This window comes from Petaurus breviceps, unplaced genomic scaffold, assembly GCF_028583685.1.
Source record: "Petaurus breviceps papuanus isolate PSGF00001 unplaced genomic scaffold, PetGlider_PUasm1.0 186, whole genome shotgun sequence".
Classification (NCBI taxonomy): domain Eukaryota; kingdom Metazoa; phylum Chordata; class Mammalia; order Diprotodontia; family Petauridae; genus Petaurus; species Petaurus breviceps.
The window spans coordinates 37,134,242-37,159,450 of record NW_027185798.1 but is presented as its reverse complement, the minus strand read 5'-3'; the positions used below and the strand labels follow the sequence as shown (position 1 = coordinate 37,159,450).

At 37.7% G+C, this 25,209-nt stretch overlaps 1 protein-coding gene across 1 annotated transcript in view; it reads right to left on the bottom strand.

Moving 5' to 3' along the window:
* SPAG17 (sperm associated antigen 17) overlaps window positions 1–25,209 on the bottom strand; it is a 266,279-nt gene that overhangs the window by 109,263 nt on the left and 131,807 nt on the right. The window contains exons 14-20 of the mRNA XM_069089276.1: window positions 24,572–24,816; window positions 23,831–24,062; window positions 13,001–13,059; window positions 10,586–10,699; window positions 3,880–4,034; window positions 2,311–2,477; window positions 101–186 (exon numbers count right to left, since the gene is read on the bottom strand). Of these exons, the coding sequence (XP_068945377.1) occupies window positions 101–186; window positions 2,311–2,477; window positions 3,880–4,034; window positions 10,586–10,699; window positions 13,001–13,059; window positions 23,831–24,062; window positions 24,572–24,816 (1,058 nt within the window). The remainder of the gene's footprint in view (window positions 1–100; window positions 187–2,310; window positions 2,478–3,879; window positions 4,035–10,585; window positions 10,700–13,000; window positions 13,060–23,830; window positions 24,063–24,571; window positions 24,817–25,209) is intronic.

The window sequence follows — 25,209 nt, the reverse complement described above, 5'->3', positions numbered from 1 at the left end:
CTAGAGCTTCCTATTACTGCGCGATGGCTAGAGCTTCCTATTACTGCTCGATGGCTAGAGCTTCCTATTACTGTATGTTATTTTCCCTTTCTTGGATTACCTTGAGGGAGTTTTCGAGGATGAAAATATTCTTGTCTTTTTCCTTGTCTGCATCCTCAATAATGGTTTTGCTGCTTCCTTTGGTACCTATACATGGGGAAAATCAAACTCTTCAAGTAAGAAAGAAAAAAGTCAAGGGTCAATGGTGTTTTAGTTGGAGGGGAGATAAGAAATTCATGGGAGAGACGTGGAGGAAAAATTAATAAGACATAGCAATGAACAAGAGCAAAACAAAGACGCAAAGATTGACATTGAGTCATGCTGATGCCTCCAATAGACATAAGTAAGTTGGAGTGTGGAAGAGTTTGGGGAAATGAGAATGAGGTATATTTTGTGCACATTAAGTTTAAGATGGTTTAGGTAGAAAAGTCAAGCAATTGGTTGGCAATGCAAGACTAACTTTAAGGAGAAAGATGGGGCTACATATTTAGATTTGGGAATCATCTCTATAGAGATTGTAATTGAATCCATGAAATAGATAAAATGACCAATAGCTCAATTGAACCCAGGAAACATGAAATGAAATGAAAGGTAGTGGGGTCGATGACAAATTTTAGACACATAATTTCTGAGTAATTAATAATTTTATTAATTCCTGCCAGTGGATAATTAATAAAAAGTTGGTCATTTGGCTGTCTCTCATCAGCCAACTCCTCCTCATATATGTCCTAGGAAGAGTGGGTGCACCTGAGGGTGGAAATCAACTCTGATTGTTTAACAAGTAATGAGAGAATGAATTCTATAGTGAGAGGTGGCCTTATTCTAATGAGGGTCTGGGGGATATGATCATTCAGTCTTGGACAAAGAGACTTATGGACAATCTGGACATTCACACCTGTCTGACTAAAATACTGTAAGCTGGAATCCACCAATTTACCTAAACTACAGTTTCTTTACCTTTTGATTAGATTTGAGTTTCTCCAGCTGTGTGGGGTCTGAACAAGATTGGAGAGAATTGTTAAATCTAATCTCATCATCAGCCCTATTCTTTAGGGGTTGATTTCTGAATGAGGAAATAGAAAGGGAAAAAAAACTTTAGTTCTAATTCAATAATTCTGTATTAACAAAAGAGAGAAATAATCATCTCAATAAAAAGTAGAGATATCATGGAAGTAGAATTGAAAGGATTTGACAATTAATTGGATGAGGGGGACTGAAGGCAAGGAAGAAATCCAAGAAGATGCTAAAGTTTTAAGTATGGGTGACTGAATGAATGGGGGTACCCTTATCAGAAAGAGGAGAGTCAGGAGGAGGTAGTGGTTTGGAGGGAAAGAAGTTCAGCAATGGCCACAGAATCACCAAATTTTAAAAATGGTAGGGTACACACAGGTGATCTAGACCAACCTGAAACATAAAAGTCTACCAAAAGGTCATCCAGATCCATTTGAATATCACTAATGGGGAACTCACTACCTCCTGAGGCAATCTGTTCTACTTCAGGATCTGCCTTCATGTAGCTTCTACCCATTGGTCCTAGCTCTATACTCTGGGACCAAGAAAAATCAACCTCATCTTTCTTTCACATTATAATCCTTCAACATTTGAATGCAGTGATAGTATTCCCTGCCCTCTCTAATTCTTCATGTATTCTCTGTCTTTATGTCTATCTCTGTCTTGTACTTTTACTGTCTTGAGCAATGGTCTAAGTTTTGTGGTTACAAAGACAAAATGAAGCAGTACCTTGCCTTTAAGGAACTTGTAGGGGACAGGGATAGGGGAGAGGACACAATATTTATGCCAGGCAATTGGGATATACAAAGTAATTTGAGGAGGAGAAGGAAGAGGAGGAGTACAAAGGGGAAGAAGAGGGCACCTGTTACTTGGTGAATGAGGAAAGTCCTCAGGTAGAAGGCAGAACTTGAATTGAAGCCTGAATAAAGCTATGAATTCTAAGAGTTGGAATTGAGGGTGCAACACACATTCCAATCATGGTGGACAGCCTATGCAAAGGTGGGGGATGGAAACCATGTGAGGGGAGTAGCATGTAGACTTGCTTGGCTGGATTGTAGAGGCCATGAAGGGGAATCATGTGAAACACATCTTGGAAAGCTGGCTGGAATAAGATTATACAGAGATTTAAATGCCAAACCAAGGAGTTTCATTATACCATGCCCAGAAACCATATCAAACAGGGAATATTCACTCAGAACAAAAAGTCAGAGACAAATGCCTGAGAATTCAGATTTGGTTATAATGGTAATAAATACCTACTTTTAGATTTTTTTGGAGAAGAAAGAGTAGATTTCGTAGGAGATGCAGCTTCTTCTAGTTTTGCCATAGCAAGAGCTATTTCCTCAGCCATTTTATTTTCCTGATATTTTGCTTCTTCCTGTATGGTCCATTCCTGAATAGAGTCAGCTACAAGTTCCAAATAGTTCCTGGGGGGGAAATCCAAAGGAGTTAGCAACAAAAATCATTTTGATAGATATTTGTACATAGATATACCAAGGAGAGACAACAAGCTGACTGAACTAGAGATCATAATTCCCAGAGTCAAGTTTGACCTACCTCCTAGGTATCACCTCCTAAGTATCACCTCCTAGTTGTGAAAGGCTTCAAATGTCAAAAAGGAGAACATTTAATAACTTGACATTGTTGAGGAACAAATGTTCTTTTTTTCATTTAATATTTCTCCAACATCGTTTAACCTACATTTCATTGATATATAGAAAGTCACAGGATCACGGATCAAGAATGGGAAGGAAGCTCAGAGACAAAAGTGACTTTTTCCAAGGTCACACGTCTTTAGAATATTTAGCATCAGAAGTAGTATTTGAAAACAGATCCTTTGACTTCCATGCCAGTGCTCCATCCACTGAGTCAGGTCTTCTACAACTATGATAAAAATACCTCCCAAGTTTCAAGGAGAGCTAACTAATGCTCTATCTAAGTGATGCCCTTTATTATATGGCAGAATGAACACAGGGGATCAGGGGAACAAAAGGTCATTGAATCCCAGAGGTTAAAATCAGGCTAGTACTAGGCTGATGGTTTTGCCTTTCGCTCAAATTCTATTTTATTGAATTCTATTTAAAGCTATAGAAACATCAAAATATGCTGTAAGAAATGACGAGCAAGCTGGATGATTTTAGAAAAACATGGAAAGACTGGAACCTATATAGGAAGATGCTATCTACCTTCAGAAAAAGAACTGACAAATAGAACTATGTATAGTATGGTTTTACATATATGTTTAGGTACATATATGTATATGTTTATATATGTGTGTGTAAATAATATTTATATGTGTGTATATATATATATTCACATTTAATTGTAGCCTTCTCTAGGGTAGAGGAAAGAGGGAGAAAAAAATGAAAAGTACATAGCAGAGGAAAAAAGACTTGGAAGTATGGAAAAGCTGGGTAGCTTCGAAAACAATGTGTAGTACTTAATACATGGATTTTTTTTAAAGTAAACAGTCTAAAATAGAAGTGCATGGTTTTATATTGAATCCTCTATGTTCTGCTATGTACATGGAAAGGTTCTTTCCCCCCTCATTTTGTATATGTTTAAAATAAATTAGAGTTTAAAAAATAAACATCAAAATATAGAATTTGTTTTCTAGCTTCATCACAACATTCCCCAATTTAATCTGTTTGGGTTCAAGCAAGCAAATTTAATTTAACATTAGTTACAAGAATGGTGAGCTAGGCAGTCAACAAACACTAATTGCTTACTCCATTCTAGGCACTGTGCTGAGTCCTGGAGAGGTGTTTCCTTGGAGTCCAAATGCTTCTCAGGTTAAGGAACAAACATAATAAACAAACAAACAATCACCTGAATCCAACATTAGAATGGAGAGCAATTTCCCATTTTTCAGAACTTAGCCGTTGTACATTCATAGGATTGTGAAAAACTAAAAGCAAAGAGTTGTCTTGGGTATGATAATAGGAATCAATGCATCTAAACTCCTGGGATGCCTCTTGAAGAACCTGCAAATAAAAATAAAGGAGTAGCTATATTTTAAAATCCTTATGTAGGGAATATTTCAGAGTAGGAGCAATGGGAATAGACAAGTAGACTATCTTTGGTCAAGAGCAGAAGAGGGGTATCAGAAGAGGCAGGTGTTCATAGAAGTTAGTGAAACAGACACAGGAAGAAGGAAGTCTCCTAAGAAATATTTTGGCAGAGAATAGAGAATAAAGGCAGTGATGTTTTTAATAGTCACTAACAGGGCTCATATGCTTATCAATCCCCTGCACCTGGATAAGTTAGGAAAGAGCAAGGGGAAGAGGGAGAGGATAATCAAAGTAATGTAATATTTGCTCATAAGTCTGAGGTGGTGGAAGGACGGGTAGGTGCAGTGGGAACACAGGAGGCCAGGGCTGCCAGGCAAACAGGCAGCAGAGAAGTAGATTGCCTCAGGGATGAGTGGTAGAATTTTCTTTCCAGGGCTAAAAAAGAAGCTAAGGTTTTATACTGGCAAGAGAAGACAGTCTGACAGTCTGAAAGAACACTGGATTTTCAAGTCAGAAGACCTTGCTCTGCTGCTAACTTCCTTATATGACTGCAGGCAAATCATTGAATCTCTTTGGTCTTCAGACTCCTCCTGTCTAAAATGAGAGGTAGGGACTAGATGGCATAAATGCCCATAGATAGATTTCAAAATGCTTGGATGATAAAAGATTTAGAGAATAGTCATTAGTGGACAGGTGCAATTTGGAGGGAGATCTGTGAAGTGCCCAAGGATCTGTCCTTGGTGCTTTGCTGCTTAGAATTTTTATCAGTGAGTTGGATGGAGGGATATTTGGCTTGTTTATCAAATCTGGATATGATATAAAACACAAGGAGTAGCTAAGACATTGGATGGTAGAGTCAGAATCCAAACAGATTGCAATAGACTAGAACAATCTGAGAATTTCAGTAAGAGGTGCCCTAATAAGAATAAACACAAAGGATAGAGGATGTCATTAGAGAAACACATGACCAGAAAAGAAAAAAAAAACAATGGACCGGTCATATTGTGAAAACAAGGGACAACTGACATATAGATTATGTGCTCCATTGTTATGTATGACATGGGAGGAGAATGTGAGAAAATTCTCCAATATGAGGGTATGTGCCACTGGTTGAGTGATTTTTTGTAGGAGATATGAACAAGAGTGTCACAGGATTAGGCAGGCATAGGTGGAGTATTGATGAGAGATCAGAGACACACTGGAATTTTGAAATATAAATTCAAAAATATAAATATATCTGCACTTAATTGTAGCCTTATGAGGGAGAAGGGAAAGGGGAGAAAAAGAACAAAGTAAATAGTGTACAGTAGAGAACAAAATAAAACTAACAAGGAAGCAAAGAAAAAATGGACAGCTTTCAACACAACGCATCATACTTATTATATAGGATTTCTTTTTTTTTTCATTTTCCAAATGCTTATTAACTTCTGATTTACATCATTCATTTCCGCCATATTTTGAATTACAAATTTTCTCCACCCCAAAATAGCAGTCCCACAGGATATCCCCTCCTCCAATATGCTCTCTCCCATACCCACTTCGACTTTTCCAGGAGGGCATGGTGCATCTCTATGCCCCAGTGCCTCTATATCTTATTTCCCAATTACATGTAAAATAGTATTAATAACTATATATATATATTAAACATTTAATATTAAAATTTTGAATTCCAGATTCATTCCCTTCCTCCCTTGTCACCCACCCTTACTGAGAAGATAAGCAATTCAGTATAGGTTGTACATGTGTAGCTAATGGAAAACATTACCATAGTAGATATATTGTAAAATACTAACTATATTTCCCTCCCTCCCATTCTACCTCCCACTTGTTCTGTTCTTTACTTTGATCCCATCCCTTTTCATTTATTAGGTGCCAGACATTGTGTTAAGTGCTTTAAAAATATTATGTCACTTGATCCTTACAACAATCTTTGGAGATATGTGTTATTATCATCTGCATATTATAAATGAGGAAACTGAAGCAAACTCTCTGTTATGTTAAGTGATTTGCCTAGAGTCATCCAGTAAGTGTCTGAGGCTGGATTTGAACTCAGGAACTCTTGACTTCAGGTCTGGCATCCTTTCCATTTTACCACCTAGTTGCCTTTAGGCAACTAGGAGAAGACTTAGCAGAGATTATAGCCTTATTCTGTAGTGTAGAAAAGGGAATAGATTTCTTCTTGGCCTTTGAGAAAAGAACAAGGTTTTTGGAAGCTGGAGACAGGCAGAATTCTTCTGGATGTCAGTAAAAGGTCCTGAATGATGAAAGCTGTCCTTCAGGAGAATGGGCTGCCCTGGGAGCCCTCCAATGGAGGACATTAAGAAGATGATGGAAGAACATTACTTGAGAACATCGTAGAGGGGTTTCCTGTTTCTGCACAGGTTGGATTAGATGTATTCTGAAGTTGGGTTTGTTTGTTTTTTTTTTTAACCTCTGATTTTGCAGTTCTTTGACTAGATCTCTTTGGTGCCTGTCAGTTCTAAATCCTATGATCCTTTGACCCTCCTGTAAAAAAGGAGGCACCATTCCAGTGACCTTGAAGACATATCTTATTTGTGTTTTGTCCTGGAGACAATAAACATATAACTTGCATGTTCAGTGTCAGAGAGGCAGCATGGCAGGGTCCTTGGAAATCTACCCAGGAAGATCTAGGTCCAGCTCCCACATTTGACATATAAGGGTTTTTGTGACCTTGGACAGGGACTTAAGGTCTCATTGCCTCAGATGACTTAGCATGATTTCTCACATGCCATCTAGTCCATCTTTTTATTTTACAAATAAGGAAACTGAGAACCCAAGTACATTAAGTGACTTACATAAGGTCACACAGGTGTCAGAGTAGAATCATTTCCTAGAACTTCTGAGTCCAGAGTGATTACTCATTCCCTTATATTATAAGTCAGTTAGGTGACTTGGTGGATAGGGGTTAGATGGTGGTTCAAATCTTGCCTCAGTCATTTATCAGTTGTGTGACCTTAGGCAAGTCACTCAATTTATGACCTCAGTTTCCTCAGCTGCAAAATGGGGCTAATAATAGCATCTAGCTCCCAGGATTATTCTGAGGATAAAAGGAGATTATATTTGCAAAACACTTAGTAAACGTTAAAGAGTTATATAAAAGCTAGCTATCATTAGATAGCTAGAGGGAGTCACCTCCAAGGTGTTCCCTAAAGTAATGATATCTCAAGTCTGGCCCAATATATACATACATAATACACATAAACATGCATAACACACATGTGTTTTTATATGCATGTGTATATACATATAATAGACATAATTATACCAATATACATATTAATAGATGTGTATATAATGTGTATTATTTAAGTATATGTAGTACAATACACACAAATACCATATATGCATCTAGATAACTTTGGGCAGGTCACTTAACCAAAACTTATTATATATTGTGTATATTTACATGTACACGTAAACCAGTTTCCCTACTAATAACAGAGAGCATGAAAAGCTCCTTGGCAGAATGGAAATCTGATCCAAGAACAAAATCAAGATGGATAAAACCCTGAGGAGGCTGAATGGCATCGGAACCAGTTCCCAGCCATGAAGATGGAGAGCAGAATAATGAGACCAAGAGAAGAAAGGGAAGAGTTGTTCTCTTCAAGCTGTACTCCGAGTTGGTTTCCACCAGAGAGTATAGAGCTGAAACTGCTAAGAAAGAAGTTGCCTCTGTAGATCCCGGGAATGATCAGCAAGATTCAAGGCATTATCAGCCAGGCAGAAATCCAACCTGGGCACTATGGAGTGAGAACTCCATTGTGGTGGTCAATAATTCTTTACTGCTGAGTATGAAAGTAGACGGGCGTCCACTCGATTTGACCAGTTGGGTTGTTGTGCTGTCTCTCTCCCTGGCACTTCTCCAGGATGTGTGATGGAAATCCTCCTGAAACTTGTCAAAACTGATGACCACTACCTATTCCTGGTGATTTATGGGGGGATGACTGATATAGCCAGAAAAAAAATCTGGAAACAATCTCTAGAGATTACAAAGTGCTGGACAGGAAAGCGAATTACTTGGAGGCACAGGTGGTGTTTTCATCACTACTTCCCATCGAAGGTGGGGACTTTAGAAGAAAAAGGAGGATATTGGAAGTGAACAGCTGGCTGAGAAGATGGTGTCAGAGAGAAGGATTTGGCTTTCTGAACTTAACATTCAGACTGCATCTAACAATAATGAAGAAGAAAGCATTTCCCTGCGGACTTACAGATCTGATAAAAAAATATAATAAGGGGAAGGAGAAAAATTTCCAGATAAACAGATGCCACAGCGTGCAACAGATATAGAAAGAATAGCAGTGGAGGAACAGTAATTTGCAGGAGAAAATATCTGAGAAGGAAAGTAGTTGTACTTATATCCTTAGATGTCTATAAACCAATAAAAAAAGTATCGGTTAGGAAACAAAGGGAATTTGATAATGTCATCCAGCGTGGTAAATGTGAGTTCGTAGGTGTTGCTAAAACATGACAGGATGGGGCATCACACTGGAATAAGGTAACAGAAGGGCATGCCTCATTTTAAAGGAAAGGATCATCTAGAAAGGATAATCTATTGCTATAGGTTAATGCTATAAAACACAAATAAACCTGATTCCCTACTCAGGCATGATGGAGAAGGTGATATAAAAGACAGAGTGATATAAAAGTAAGAGTATACTATAGACCACCAAGTCAGAAAAAGGAATGAAGGTTAAAAGCAGTATATGGTTCTACTGAACTTTAGGCTCCACTAGGGCAATAGCCCTCCAACAGGGTAATAGTCCCAGCAAAATGCTATGCAAACATGACAATATCAACAATAAACTGAATAGTTGTTGCTGTTATTGTGATGGGGTGTTCAACTCCCTGGACATTCACTCTTGTTCCTATTATGTTAAGAGCAGATGAGCTCTTGGTTTGATTTGCTGACAATATTCCTTCTGTGATGAATGGAGCTTTTCTTCTGTATCTTAAATCAATAAAGAATTTGGGGTATCATGAATCTTTAGCATATCCATCCCACTTATATTCGTTTGTAATTGCTAAAATAAATCTGAAAGCCACATGGAAATGTCCTTTGTTTCACATTGTTTGGCACAAAGAATTTAGCTTAATTAAAATATTAGATTTGTGTTTGGATGATGCAAGATAAAGGTTTGCAATTCTTAACTCGATTCTTTTTTTATTTGCATGGAGGATAAGTAGGAAATTATATCAGAAAGCATGTTTTTTAAGTATGGTGAATTTGAGGTTAAAGTGGATGTCATATATGTGGATCAAGCAAGATCAGAACCCACAATCTCTTTATCCCCTGAAAACATGTGCAGCAATCATGCCTACTTCCTCTCTTCTTCAAAAGAATGACATTACATCAAAGCTAAAAGAGACCTTAGAGATCATGTCCAACCACTTCATTTTACTAATGAGAAAACTAAACCACCCAGAGGGAAAATGACTTTTCCAAGGTAATACAGACAGCTAGTTAGTGATGTCTCCAGAATTTAAAAAACAAAGGCTGGCAATCCAGATTCTTAATTCTATTTTTTTTTATTTTGGAGAGCAATTGGGGTTAAGTGACTTGCCCAAGGTCACATGGCTAGTAAGTGTTACATATCTGAGGTCAGATTTGAACTCAGGTCCTCCTGACTCCAGGGCAGGTGCTCTGTTCACTGCGCCACCTAGCCGCCCCTTTAATTCTAATTCTAATTCTAATTCTTGGTCCCATTCTCTTTCCATGATTACCATAACTACAATGTCAGAACAACTAGGACTTTCCCTCAAAATACCAAAATTTAGAGAGGAGGCACTTTTAGTCTCAAAGCAGCAACAACAGTTGACCTGACAGTACCAGCTTATCAAGAATAAGTAGTTAAAATAAGAATAATTAGGTAAGTCAAAATAATTAAAGTTAAATAATAGTTTAAGTCAAGAATAATAAGTAAAAAACGAGTTGTCAAGAATAAAGTTAAATAATAATTAAAGTTAAGTCAAGAACAATTAGTTAAAATAAGCAGCTACCAGATGAGTACTTCCTTCCCTCAGTGGTCACATCTTAGGTAAGCTCCAACCCATCCTCAACTCATGCTACTCCCTTTCCCTCCCCATTCATGTCCAAGAGTCTTTGCCTGGATGGGAGAAGCCCCATTGGCTTCCTCTACCTGAGATGAGGGCCATTAGTCCTGAACATATTTTGTACCAATTGACCCAGGTACAAAAATTGCTAGTAGTAGCTCACCTGTCCTCTATACAAAACTGCCCCTAGGTTTCAAAACAATGACTTCTCTTTGGAAAATATGTTTCACACATTTTGGAACAGTAAAAAATAAGCGTGCAATCAGGACAGAAATGAATTTTACAGCAGAACTAGTTACAAATGCAGTTTTGCTTTTGCCACTGTTGATCTGAACTGGATTTGTACTGGTGACCTAGAAATGAACTGTTCCATATCACACTATTCATCCTCTGAATCTTCCTCCCACCAGGCCTATCTGACTGTCTCTTGGAGAATCACAGCTTATAAATACCTGCAGGAGGACTTGTGGTTTAAAATGTTCAATAAAACTCCATTCTGTCAAAGAGCGTTGCTGAGTCTTTTTAATATCTTCCAAATCTGCTTCTATGATGATCTTCTTTGGTTTCTTAAAAAATTACCGGAACAAAACCAGAATTTCAGCATTAAATTGCTTTAGACTCAATGGAATAGTCTGGGGTTTGACCGACCCGCTAAAATATCATGTGCACTCGGTATAATCGTATAGATCTACATATGTATAAATCCATATGGCAACATTTTAGCAGGAATATTGCCAGAAAGACTGAGAGCCTTTGACTTTTTTTTATGGGCAACATAATCTAAATATTTTTATTGTTAGGTTATACTCTTCAGAGTCCTGTAAGCAATTATAGGCAGGTTTTCTGAACTTGCTTCGAGCCAGCTTTAGCTCGACATGGCTGTATGGCGGGCAGGTGTTTGTGAAGATGCCAAGCCACACTGTCTAGAGGGGGACATGGGCCTTCCACTAGCAAAAATTAACCCTTTATATTATGACAGAAGCTATGCTGAACATGTCTGAACAACCTAGAATGGCAATGCATAGGAATTTTGCTGTTGCTCTGTGTCTGACTCTGTGACTCTATTTGGGCTTTTCTTGGCAAAGATACTGGAGTGGTTTGCCATTTCCTTCTCTAGTTACAAAGACTAAATCTGATTCTTTGGTATCAGGGTTCTCCTATTTAGGGTCCCCCCAAATGTCTTTTACACTATGGGCTATAGGTTTCTTCATTCATTTCACTTGTCTTTATAAATGTTAGAGCAATTTCTCACCTTTTGGGGCATTTAAAAAATTAACATTTTGTTGATGCCTTTTGTTGTCTATATAAAATTATTTCTAGATATACCACTCTATCCAGCTACCATCCAGTGAAGTAAATGTTAATAAAATCAACTAAAAACCAAATATGTCATTTCTTCAGGGAAAGGAGGGGGGTACATTTCCACATTTCTTCTTAAAGAAAGAAAAAACCCCCCAAAGATTAAATGATAGAGAAAAACAATCAAATAAAACCAACCAACAACATATATGTGTCTACTATCTCTCCAAACTATAAGAGAGGTAGCATATTTCCACATTTCTTCTTAAAGATCAATTATTACTCATAAAATGACAGTTTGACTCCACTTTCATGCTTTTATTTTTGTTTACACCATTTGTCATCATGCATAATTTTTTTTTTCTGGTTCTGCTTACTTCATTCTACCTTGGTCATTAGTCCACAGATTCTCTCAAATTCTCATATCCTTTATTTCTTCTGATACAATAATGCCATTCACATTCAGGAGCTCTTTGTTAATTGAGCATGGATTACCTGAGTCTATACTTTGTTTTGGTCTAGACCTGTGAGGATTTCAGTGGTATAAGGAGATCCTAGTGAAGAAACTCCTCTTAGCACTGTAGACCAGCAACTGTTTTGAAACTTATAAAGTTGTCTGGGATATTGAGAAGTTTAGTGATTTGCTCATATGTGGCAAAGAAAGATCTTGAATCTAGGCAGTCCTGACTCCAAGGTTAGGCACAACATCATAAAGTAGTGTAGGGAAGCAAAAGTTACTCTCAAATATATCCACTGATGAAATGATTACTTCAAAAATTAGTTCCCACTCAAACATTTCTGCCCTTTTTGCTCTAGGTCCAGGTCTGCCCATTCCAGCACCATTTTTGTCAGTTGGTCTCTCACTGACTGTCAGACGCTTCACAAGAGAATGATCTGAAATTCAAAAGAGTCTTGAGAAAATTGATAAAGTTCTCTCTCTTTATGACAGACTCTATAGCAATGTTTCAAAATATTGATAATATTTCACTTTAAAGTTTTGCAAAGGATTATGCAAATATCTCATTTGATCCCCACCACAACCCTGGGAGGTAAATGCTATTATTTTCTCCATTTGACAGGTGAAGAAATGGAGACAGAGGTTAAAGGATTTGCCCAGTATCATGTGATCAGTAAATTTCTGAGACTGAAGGTGAACTCAGGTCTTCCTGATTCCAGGTCCAGTCCTCTATCCATTGTACCAGTTAGCTGCCAAAAATCAAATGTAAAGTGAAGGGTGGCTTATCATGTTATCATACAATTTTGTGGAAAAATTAAGCAACCCTCCCTTCTAATTTGACATGATTCATTTTGTTCATTCTAAGAATTAGTCATCATAACCTAAATTTTGTTAAGAATAAGATAAAATAAACTTATTTTCATAATTTTAATTTCATTTACCAAGATAAAAGGTTAATCAAATCTTTCCCTGCCACCCCTACCCCCATCCCCACCTCCACCCTCAGATTTACTATGAAATGTTAGACTCCATTTTAAGTAGATTCACTTTAAGTGAATCCTTGAGTATTTCCCATACCATGCTTTTTTTTTCAGCCAAAAGAATTTCTTACCTTTTCAAGAAGATCATCCTCATCCTTTTCTCCTTTGATCTCTTCATTTAAGGAATACACTGTAAATCAAAATGTCAATATTCAAGTTGTGGGCAGCTCTGTTCTGGTGTTGGTCAACATGGTGCCTTTCTATTGCCTATAATTACATTAATATCTCAATGCTAAAAAGACAGTTCACAAAACATATGTTTTATTTCTATATAATGTGCTTGTGCAAGGGTACCATGTTGTTTCTTCTACTGATAGCAACATGAAGGGCCTCACAATCTATTCTCAGATATAAATCAACTGGATTAGCCTGAGTTCTACTCTTTTCAGTGGCCACAGATTCTTAGTAAATCGATCAGCTAAACCCTTCTGCCCTACAGAGATACACACAGACAAGTTTATCCCCTTGTAGGAATTCAGCTCTAATGGAATATTAAATACAAAACCAAGTACCCCTGGAGCAGTCTCCGAGGCACCAGCTCAAGTAGGAAACCCACATATGCACACACACACACACACACGTTCATGAACCCACATTCATGAAACAGGAAGGAAGACTTTGAATATTGGATTGCATACCTGTGGCCACATAGCCACATCTACCTACCTAGGAAATGACTCCCTTGCAGTGTGCCTGAAGGCCAAGGTATGGTTAGTGGCTACCAACATCTGTGACTACTCCCATGTGTAACACAAGTCTTTTCTGGAGTTGAGTGGAAATTAGTAGTGAATGTGACATCTCTGAATTTATATCAGCTTCATTTAGTAGTCTTAAATCAATCTGCTCCTCTTATTACTAAGCTCCTTGGAAATAATATAATCCACATATCAAATTACTGCACCACTTCAGATTTTTGATTTAATATAATAGTTTTTTATATATTTCACATAATTGTTTCAAAAATATCCCCTTATGGAAAGGATCTTTTTGTACAAAAATATTGATAGCAGCTCTTTTTGTTGTGGCTAAGAATTGGAAATTGAGGGGATGCCCATTTATTGAAGAATGGCTAAACAAGCTGTGGTATATATTTGTAATGGAATATTATTGTACTGTAAGAAATGACAAGCAGAATGATTTCAGAAAAACCTGCAAATACTTATATGAACTGATGCATAGTGAAGTGGACAGAACCAGGAGAATGTTGTACACAGTAACAGCAATATTGTTCAAAGAAGAATTGTGAATGACAAATTATCCTCAGCAATACAATGATCCAAGACAATCCCAAAGGTCTAATGATGAAATATACTATCTGCCTCCAGAGAAAGAACTGTTATTATCTGAATACAGACTGAAACATGCTATTTTCAGTTTCTTTATTTCATTTTGTTCTTTTGAGTCTTCTTGTACAAAATGACTCATGGAAATGTTTTGCATGATTGCACATGCATAACCTATATCTGATTGTTTATCATCTCAGGGAGGGAGGATAGGAGAGAGGGATAGAATTTGGAACTCAAAACTTTAAATAAAATGTTTAGAAATTTTAAAAAAGGAAATCTCCCCTTATTGGACAAACTGTTGTCTAGTTTCAGGTCTTCTGTCATGTACGTAAGAAATTTATATTTTGAATTTAATTGTAAGTCTTAACTTTTATTCTAATTACATTTTATCTTAATCATTTGTGGCTCAACGTTCTATCTTAATCTTTTGTGGCTCAACCTCAAGATCTTTTGGGATCCTGACTCTGTTATGTGGCATGTGATCTAGCCCTTCCAGTTTTGGGTCATATGTAAATTTGATAAAAGTGCCACATAACTCTTTACCCATATTATTGACTGAAATCTTAAACAGAACAGGGCCAAGCACAGAGTCCTAAGGGTACTTCACTCCTCTTCCCATGTTGACATCAACCCATTTGGTTGTTCAAAATGTTCCTTATCCACCTAATTGTATTACAGCCTGTCTCCATTTTGTCTATCAGGGTAGCATGGAAGACTTTATCAAATTCTTCATCAAAATCTAGGTAAACTATATCTCCACTAATCCCCTGATTCAGTGTCCATTCTACCTTGTTAAGAAAGGAAATGAATCTGACATGACCTATTGTGTGTTTTTTTTTCTCAGTCAGAGATGGGGGTTATTAAAACACTGGTTGAGATTTTTGAGAATTTGAGCCTGGCATGACCTATTGTTGATAGATCCATGTTAGCTTTTTGTCACAGAGATAGCATAGTATAGAGAGAAAGGAAGGGAGCAAGCATTTATTAAAAGCCTTTATGACCCAGGCACTGTGCTAAATGCTTTAAAAATATCTCATTTAATTCTCACAACAACCCTGGGAGGAAGATGCTATTGTTATCCACATTTTACACTTGAGGAAACTGAGGCAAAAGGATGTTAAGTGACTTGCCCAAGGTTGCAAAGCTAGTATGACTAAGTGTCAGAGGTTAGATTTGGATTCAGGTCATCCTGCCTCCAGGCAGAGCTGTGTCACATATCTAGTGCAGTGGATAGAAAGCTGTCCTCGGAGCAAGGAAGATGAGGGTTCAAGTGCCACCCATGACCCTGGTCAACTATTTAGACCATAAATTGAAATAAAGGTGCCTCCCTGCATTGATAGAGGGGATTTCCTCCTCTATAGGAGTTCCCTTTGTCAGTGAAAGTACAGATATACTTCCTATTCTTGTCATTTGTATTTTCCGTTTCCTTCATGAGATGTTCCCCAGGATGCATTTGATGCTTCCTTCAAGGATTTTGCTAGAATTGAAGTCAAGCTCATCAGCCTGTAGTCTGGAAATGCTATTCTTTTCCCTCAAAGATTGTGAATTTATAAGAGATCTGAGAAGTAAAAGGTAGGTAAGCCATGGCCACGAAGCAAAGCAAAGTTAACTCCAGATAAAAAACAAATTTTGTGACTGGCCCCACTGGCCACCATGTCATCATCCACCACTTAAAACAAATAGATATTTCACATTAAACCCGGATAGCAGGTGCCCTTCTTTCTCAGAGCCAAGGTGCCTGCATATAGATAAGAGGGCAAAGAGTTTAACGTATAACAATTAAATGTTCCATTTGTTACCAGAGAGGACCACACTTAGGCTTTCTAAGGGAGTTGATGGTTACAACTGCCATGTAAGTGCCAACTTTTTTTCTCCTCCAGAGACCATAACAAACCTGAACTTTTATTAACTAAGCTCTAACAAACCTGAACTTTTATTAACTAAGCTCTAACATTTTTTCTTTCTTGAGCTGGTGAGATTCCATTTTGACTCAGGTCAATGCTATAAAACAAAATTCAGTTTGCTGTATATAGAAATCCATCCACCCAAGAAAAAAACTCAATCCAACTGCAACTTTAAATAGACCTCAACCTCCCATGAGCCCTTGGAGCAATTGACATGAAATCTATGGAATAAAAATTCATCTGTTCTATGGCTTGCCAGATTGCTAGGAGATTTGATACTCCTCTCCTGAGTCTCAGACTCTAAAGGAAAGACTAAAATCCTCTGTCTTTAACAAAACATGTTTTGAAATTGTGTGCTAGTCATTTTGTCAGAAGAAAGTGTACCCTGAAACCATTTTCAAACCATTATATAATGGGACAATGAGGGAGAAGCTTTCCTTTTTCTCTCCTTTCTTCTTTCGAAGGCCTGTTCTTAACTGTGTGAATGGGTACTTTTCACATATCAAGAAATGAATTCATTCCCATCCCTCTGGAGGAAAAATCAGCTTTCCCAATCTATTTTACCTCAGATATAACAACAAGAGGAAGGAGACTGTCATGTAAAGGGCAGAATGCTGAAGTTGTAGTCAGGATTTCTGGGTTCACATCCCACCTAGGACATCTAATGACTACCTGAACATGGACAAATCACTTAAGTCTCTAGTTCTTATCCATAAAATAGGGATGATAATAATACAGATACTGCTTACTTCAGAGCATTGTTGTGATGAAGGCACTTTGCGAAAATACCACTGCAAAAGGGTGACCGTGTATAGTACTATACATCTATACTTTATATATATGTATACACACACACATATATACATACTATATATACACTGGGTGTTCTAAAAGTCTTAGTGAAGTTTTAAGCTGAATAGTAGTATATACGTAGTATGTGCATGCATGTATACATACACAATCATACAATAACATGTATATACATATGTGCACAGGCTTTCTATATGTAGTGCTATACATTACATGTGTATATGCATATACACATATATACATCTACATCACAAATACAATGTTTCTGTGTCCAAAAATTTCATCAACTGACAACTAGTTTTATTGAGAAGGCAGCTTTGTCCAGTTGAAATAATGCTGGATTTGGAGCAAGAGGACCTCAGAAAAATGTAGGTCTGCTATGTACCACTTGCGTGATATTGAGCAAATTACTTAACTTCTTTGGGTTTCAGTTCCTCAGCAGTAAAATGGTATGTACAATACATACTGTTAACATCTTGCTCAGCTCTAAATTTGTTGTAATATGCTTTTATTAAAAAAAAACTTTTAAGGCAGAAAAAGAATCAGAAGAGGATACAAAATATTTTTCCTTAAAAAACCTTTTCTTAAAATTCTCTTATTATTCTTTGGATATAATCGAATCCCAGAGATTAAATTTTTCATTTTGTTTTGCTTCTGTTTGTTGATATTGTTAATTAGCTCATAATAAAAATTATTTTAAAAGAATTTCTGTCATTGTAGCCAATGGAATTTAGGAATGGTAAAAATCCATGATGGACAGTTAAAGAAAGTTGATTTCTTATTTACTGAACAGCTACGGTAAAATCCAGAGGATGAGCTGTCCCTCAAATCTATTGTATCTTCAGAATATCTTAATTGCATCGAGCTTTCTCTAAGTCATGGGTTCAGGATAAAAAGGGATACTTCAGCACTGACAATTGAAGTGACCCACGATAGGACCAACCGACTGTCAATCAGTGGTTTCAGTCACACGGTTAGGCCACCAGGTGGCAACAGTTGTCTGAGGAAGGGGATTGAGCAGCTGCCCAGAAAACTTCCACTTTTTTGAAACTTTCTAAATGGCAGCAGGATGTGACTCGATTCTTTGATGCATATTCTGTGTTTATTCTTTCCTGATCATACGTGAATGAGTACAGATCCTGAAGGGGCCATGTCTAGGCTTGGAGATCTCCTTGTGGATTTGAGAGGTTTAGTCATTGATGGCAAGAAGAAGAGTCCCTGGGAACTTGGAAAAGATGATCGCCAACAGAAGGATGAGTCCTAGTCTTGGCCTGGATGGCCAGAAGCCATTCTATTGCAAGAGGGACAATGTAGAATTGAGCTGAAACACAGAATGCCCACTCAGCATCTTGAAAATGTCTTATGTTTATATGAGGTTTAAGTATCAACCTCCCAGGAGAGAACAACGGAAGTTATGAGTGTCAATTAAATTTATTTCTTTCAAGTGTGTATTTATGAATGTTTTGAAAGATAAATGGCTTTGTAGCTGGAGAATCTGGGTTTAGATCCAACCTCTGAGGATAATAACTTGTGTGACCCTGGTTAAGCCAATTATACTCACTTGGTCTCAGTTTTCTCATTTGGAAAATGAAAGAGCTGGGCTACATGGCCTCCAATATCCCTTTTAGCTCTAAATCTATGAATGAATGAGCATTTATTTAGTTTTTGCTATGTTTTCTAGAGGTAGAGAGAGAGAGCACAATGGATAGAACCCTGTATCTGGAGACAAGACCTGAGTTCAAGTGTGACTTCAGACATTTCACAGCTGTGTGACTCTGTACAAGTCACTTTTCTGTCTGCCTCTGTTTCCTTAAATGTGAAATGGAGATCTAACAGCTCCTATCTCCCAGGGCTGTAAAGCACTTAACCCAGGTCCTGGAACTTAAAAAGGTGCTTAATAAATGTTTGTGACCTTCCCTTCTACTATGTGCCAACCACTAGCTCTTAAGGAGCTCACACTTATTACTGAAGAAGACAACAGGTTTAAAAAAAAAACAGTTGCAAGGCAAATGGAAAGGATCTGAAGTCCTAAGGGTGCATTATCTATCTGAGCTCAGAAATCCCAAGGGTCCTCAGATTATGTAAGTAGGTCATATGACAGTGTGGGGAGTCGGAATAGCATAGAGGAAGGGCAGTTGGTAAATGCAGAGAACTTTGGGCTGCATTGGCAGGATAAGATCAAATGGTCTCCCACAATACCAGAAGGGAGAGGGTTGCTGACTCCTATCTCATCCAAGTTATATGAGTGATCAAGGAGCAAGGTTGAGAGTGATCTATCCTAGAGACACCTGATTCATGTCTTTTCCCCCTAAATTCCTCCTTTTTGAGGAGACTCTGGACATGAGAGGAAAGCTTCAGGTTTTATCAGATATCCCCAGGGCACTAGGGACAACCTATAATGAGCAAAAGAGTGTGAGAAATGTGAGTCTAACTCTTCACATTAGAGGCCACACTCTCCCTAGGACTAAACACAATAGAGTCATATGTGTAGGGTCATATTAGAGGGGTAATTTGAGGGGAGCAGGAGAGAGAGAGAGAGAGAGACAGAGACAGAGACAGAGACAGAGAGAGATAGAGAGAGAGAGAGAGAGAGAGAGAGAGAGAGAGAGAGAGAGAGAGAGAGAGAGAGAGAGAGAAGGAGAGAGATTACCTTGCCCCCACCTACAAACATGCCTAAGTCTCTTCTATCTTTAATAAACATTCATTCCACTCTGCCGTTGTCCTGATGTTTTTTGTTAGTTTGTTTTACTACATCTCTTCTTCCTTTCATGACAAAGTCTTAGGAAAACAAAAATTATTTTCTCTCATTACCTAAACTTGTGTATCTTTTTCTTATTCCTCGGTTCTTGGCAATCTGACTTCTAATTCCTCCACATAGCTGATCCTACTCTTTACAAAGATTTTTCATTTGTTATGCCTTTTTTTCCCCTTAGGCTTCATTTTTTGACCTCTCGGACATTTTTGACACTATCAGCCATCCCTTCCTCCTATACACTCTCTCCTTTCCTTGGCTTCTGGATCACTAGTCTCTTTTTGGTTTTATTCTTACCTTATATCACTTAGTCTTTGCTAGAGCATCTTGCTCAGGCTTCCTCCTGTCTTAGAGTGAATGTCAATGATAACTATTTCTCTTTGGAAGAGCAACCCTGAGGTTCTTCCCTTCCCAGCTTGATTTTTTTCTGTTTTTTTTTTTTTCTAATTAAAGGGGCTATTCCTTGACTCAGTTCTTAAAGAAGCCTATTCATGGAATGGGAGTTACCTCACTCTAAGTGAGTACCTACAAAAGCCTTAGCCAAAAAGGACCAGGGTCTCCCATGGCATCCTGGATCATCTCCAGTCATCCTGATGAATATCAGGTCACTGGATCCAGATGGCTCTGGAAGAGAAAGTGAGGCTGGTGACCTTGCACAGCCCTCCCTCACTCAAATCAAGGTCAATTGCAAGTCATGTCATTTCCCTGATGCCATGGTCCCCTTCGAAAATGAAGGACAAATCCAACCTGCTGTGGCTATTAAGTGTGGATTTACCTTAAAGTTTTATTTGGGGTCCCCATTTTCTTCTATCTAGGCTGATTTCATCAGCTTTAGCTCTAATGGGTTGAATGATCATCTCTATAAACATAATACTTAAATCTATATCTCACTATCTTTTCTATGTATGTATCTATGCATCTATCTGTGTATCTATGTATCTATGTATCTATGTATCTATGTATCTATGTATCTATGTATCTATCTATCTATCTATCTATCTATCTATCTATCTATCTATCTATCTATCTATCTATCTATCTATCTATCACACTCATTTCTATCTTGAACTCCATTCCTATGTTATCAACTTGCTGCTAAACATCTCCAGTCTCAAATTCATTATATCAAAAAAGAACTTGGTTATGTTAAAAGATATCCCTCTTCCAAAATTCTCCATTTCTGTGGATGCATACATTACCTTCCCAGCCTCCCAAGCTCACAACCTTGTCTCTTCCCTCTCATTCCTTCTATCCAATCAGTTGTTAAATCTTACTGATTTATTTACCCAATTTCTTTTGTATCTGTCTCCTTCTCTTTATTCACCCAGTCTTGACCTATGATAATGATCAAGCCCTTATCATCTCTTGCCCAGACTATCACAATAGCTTCTTTCTTGGTTACCTACATCTGGAAGCCCCCTCTCCCCTCCCACTTCCCTCTGGGATCATCTTCCAACTACTCTCCACATATCTTATATGTATACACTGTTTGCATTTTGTCTCCTACATTAGCATCTCAGCTCCTCAAGGTAAGGGATTATGTTTTTGCTTTCCTTGGTGTCTGTCCCCAGTACTTTGTACAATGCCTACAACCTAGTAAGTGCTTTATAAGAGTTTGTTGACTGCCTCCTTTCTAAAACGTCATAGGTCTGGTCCCTTTTCTCATTTAGAAGGGATTCTACAAGACCTATCTAACTCCCAAAGGGTTTTTCCCCTTGAAAAAAGTCCTCTGTGGTCTTGGCAGGACTAGGATAATCTAAACTCCTTTTACCTTGGGAAGTCTTCCAGTTAATAGCTACAAAATCACTTACATTGTCTCTGGGGCCACATTTATAATCATCATTCCCCCAAAGGGTCACATATCACTCTGTACCCTGAAGTATCTAGTGTTATATAATATTCTAAAGGACCTACAGGTCAAAAGGTAAGAAGATCTGTAGTAATTTATTTTAAAAATTATTTATTAGGCCCCTATTTGCACAAGACACATACAAACTTAAGAAGTCCTTGCTATTAAGGAATTTACATGTTAATGAGACAGAACATGTACACAAGTACATAGGTGAAACATGAGCTTGAAAGAATCTATGAGGTTCTCCGATGAGGAAATGCCTTTTTTTTCCCCAAACCAGTGTAGGTTGGCACCATCTCTGCATCTCAGAGAGTTGCCCAGGGTACTTACAAATTAAATGATTTATTTTCTCAGGGTCACAAAGTCAGAGGAAGCAACCCAAGACTTCCTGACTCCTAGACCAGAGCCCTATCCATTATACAACACTGCCTGTTTGGTATAAGACTTCAAAATTATCTTCTGAAGATAAAGACAAAAAAGCTACTCAGTTCTCATTGGCCTCCACCACTCAAGATGATCTACATTTCCTATCTTTGTAGAGACCTTATTCCATAACACTTGGTGACAGTTACTGGTTTTTATAATTACTGGCTTTCAGAACTAAGTAGGTTGTTTGGACCTGAAAGGAAGGAGGAGGCAAAAACTCTGGTTCAAAATGTGACCACCAGGGAACAAATGGGGCTGCACATTTAGTAGATCGCGACATACTGGGAAAGCCTTGAATAACCAGAGCTTGACTTCACCTCTCTAATTGCCAGAAGTTTTTACATTAAACGTATTTTCCCATTGCTGTTACCACAGGGAAGTAAGGCTTTATCAATTATATTGATTGAAGAATGATGTGTTCTGGCTAATTGAATGTTCTGGTTCATGCAGGGTTAACCAGGAATGCTTTTTTTGTTTCAGCTAATAGTGTTTACTATTGAAAATCTTTTGAATGTGCATTATTCTGCTTTTCTACTTTAAAAAGTATAATACACTGAGCATAGTTGAATTGTCCAATGATGGTTAGGTATCTTAAAGCATCTCAAGATGATTAGCTGCCTAGCACTGAGTTGTTTCACATAGATGAAGCAACTATAGGAAGGAAAATTGAGTTTTCATTGATCTGCCCCTAAGGATGTAGATGCTACATTAGGACATGCTCCCAAGCATTTCTTTTCAGAAATAAATTCTCATTTATATTTTATCATTTCATTCTACTAAATGTGCCCTGAAGAAGAATTTCCTAATTCATAAATTCAATAATAGTGAGTAGACTGCATTTCTAAACTATAATAATGAGATAGCTGGGTGGTCCAGTGAGTAGAGTGCTGAACCCGGAGTCAGGAAGGCATAAGTTCAAATACTTCTTAGCCTTTGACCCTGGGTAAGTCACTTAACCTCTGTTTGCTTCAGTTTTCCCATCTGTAAAATAATAATAATAATAATAATAATAATAATAATAATACCTTCCTCTCAGAATTGCTGTGAGCATCAAATGAGATATTTGTAAAATGCTTGGCACAAGTACTGGGTGCTGGGTACAAAGTAAGTGCTTAATAAATGCTCATTACTTTCCTAATGCCACATGCCTGTTTTCACAGAACAGCTTAGTTTTATAACTTGAATAATTTGCATTGTTGCATATCACAGCAACCCTCTGCATTGAAGAGAGTATTAATGTTAGGGAGGGGATTTAAAATGAAGGTGACAGCTCACATTAATGCGATATTTTTCATTTTAGCATCTTCCGCATTACTCTATAAAATAAGCAGGGCAAATATCTTCAGTTCACAGATAAGGAAATTAAAGCTCAGAATGAAACCAAAGCCATATGCCTAGTAGATGACAGAGAAAGGATTTGAACCCACATCTTTGATACCAATGTTCTTTAGCCTGGAAAAGAGGAGACACAGGGATGGGATCTTCATACTTTCAATATTTGAAGAACAACCACATGGAAGTGGGATTATACTTATTCTGCTCAACTCCAGGGTTGAGAACTAGGAACAATGGATGGAAGTTTTCATAAGGGAGATTTTGTTTCAATATAAGAATGAATTTTCTAATGAAGAGCTATGTAGAAAGGGTATGGTTTGCCTTTTTAGCTACTGAGTTCCCCATTACTGGAATTACCCAAGGAAAGAATAGATGAGGGCCATATCTTTAACACATCTCAGGAATTGGGTTCATCCTTCAGAATGGATTGGGAGTTGACCATCTAAAGTCTTTCACAAGGTTTACGGTTTGACAATTCATGATTAGGGCATGCCTATAGCTTTCATGAAGCTTCCCCTGTGCCCTGGTTTTTTTACCTGTGGATTTCGATTTCATCTGCTGCTTGATGCCAGACTCCTGCTCCAACTGTTGTATATTTTCAGGCTGAGGCTCATTCTTGTTTTCCTCAGTTGTTTTCACAGTGCTCATATCAGTTGGCTTTTGGTTAGGAGAGATGACTGATTCCATCTTCTTAATTTCCTCAGGTTGTTTCAGGTCAGCCATCTTTGTCGCACTTTTTAACCATTCTTCTTGGGAAAACTTCAATTTCTTTCCTAGAGGTGATTTTATCCAATAGAAACAATAAAAACATTTTTTTCCCCAAAAGAAATTGTTCACACTTAAGAAAGTGAGGGGGAAATGTCAATGATGTAGATTAAACTGAAAAATATGTGTCCTGGTGTTATTGTTGTTTTGAGAACCAGCGGATAAATATTTACCCACACACCTTTGCACCTACTTCACAGTGTTATAGTGAGGGTCAAATGAGATCATTCATGTAATGCACTTTGCACATCTTAAAGGGCTATCTAAATGTGATTTGTTATTAATACGAACAAATTAGAGATAACAGTGCAAATATTATTTCCCCCATTTTTCAGATGAAGAGACTAAGGGTCAGAGATACCATGTGGCTTCTCCATGGTCATCTATTTAGCAAATGGAAAGATTCAAGCTCAAGTGTCAAGTTAAATACAGGATGCTTATGACATGCAACATTGGAAAAAAACCAGTAAAGATAAAAATCAAAAATGTCTTTCATTTTTTTTGGATGAAACATTACCTGATACGGCAGTTGGTGTAGTTACTTTTTCCTCTGTATTCCTTTTCATAAGATGTTGCTGTCTTATCTGCTTAGCAAATCTGGCAGGATTGTCCCATGGGATGTGAAATATTTCAGTATCAGACCCACCGTCAGTTCTGGAAGGCTTCAGTTTTCCAAAATCATCTACTTCAGTTAATCTCAGACATTCAAAAGTAAAGACTTTGAAGGCTCTTTCTACTTCGTTCCAGTTCAAGAGTTCTGTAACAGAGTCAAAACCATGTGGCACATGAAGGCTGCTTTTATTAGCCCAACCAAAAACAAAGGAGAAGACAGCAAAATATGGTGTGTGAGTCCCAAACCTTGGGAGGGAAGGGTCAAGGGAGCAAAGGATAATCAGGATTTTCTTGAAAGCACAGACAATTGGCATCTGCAGCTTTAAACTCAGTGTCTTAAACCGACAAGGGGAAAATTTTTTTCAAAGTTTGTAAATGTTAAAAATCCTGCCCTAAATATCTGATAATCAAGGAACTGTTTATATTAATCAGCATTTAGTTTGTCAATACTTTTCCTCTAAACTACCTGACAAATGAATAAGCTCTAGGTGGTACTACTACTACTACTACTACTACTACTACTGCTACTACTACTACT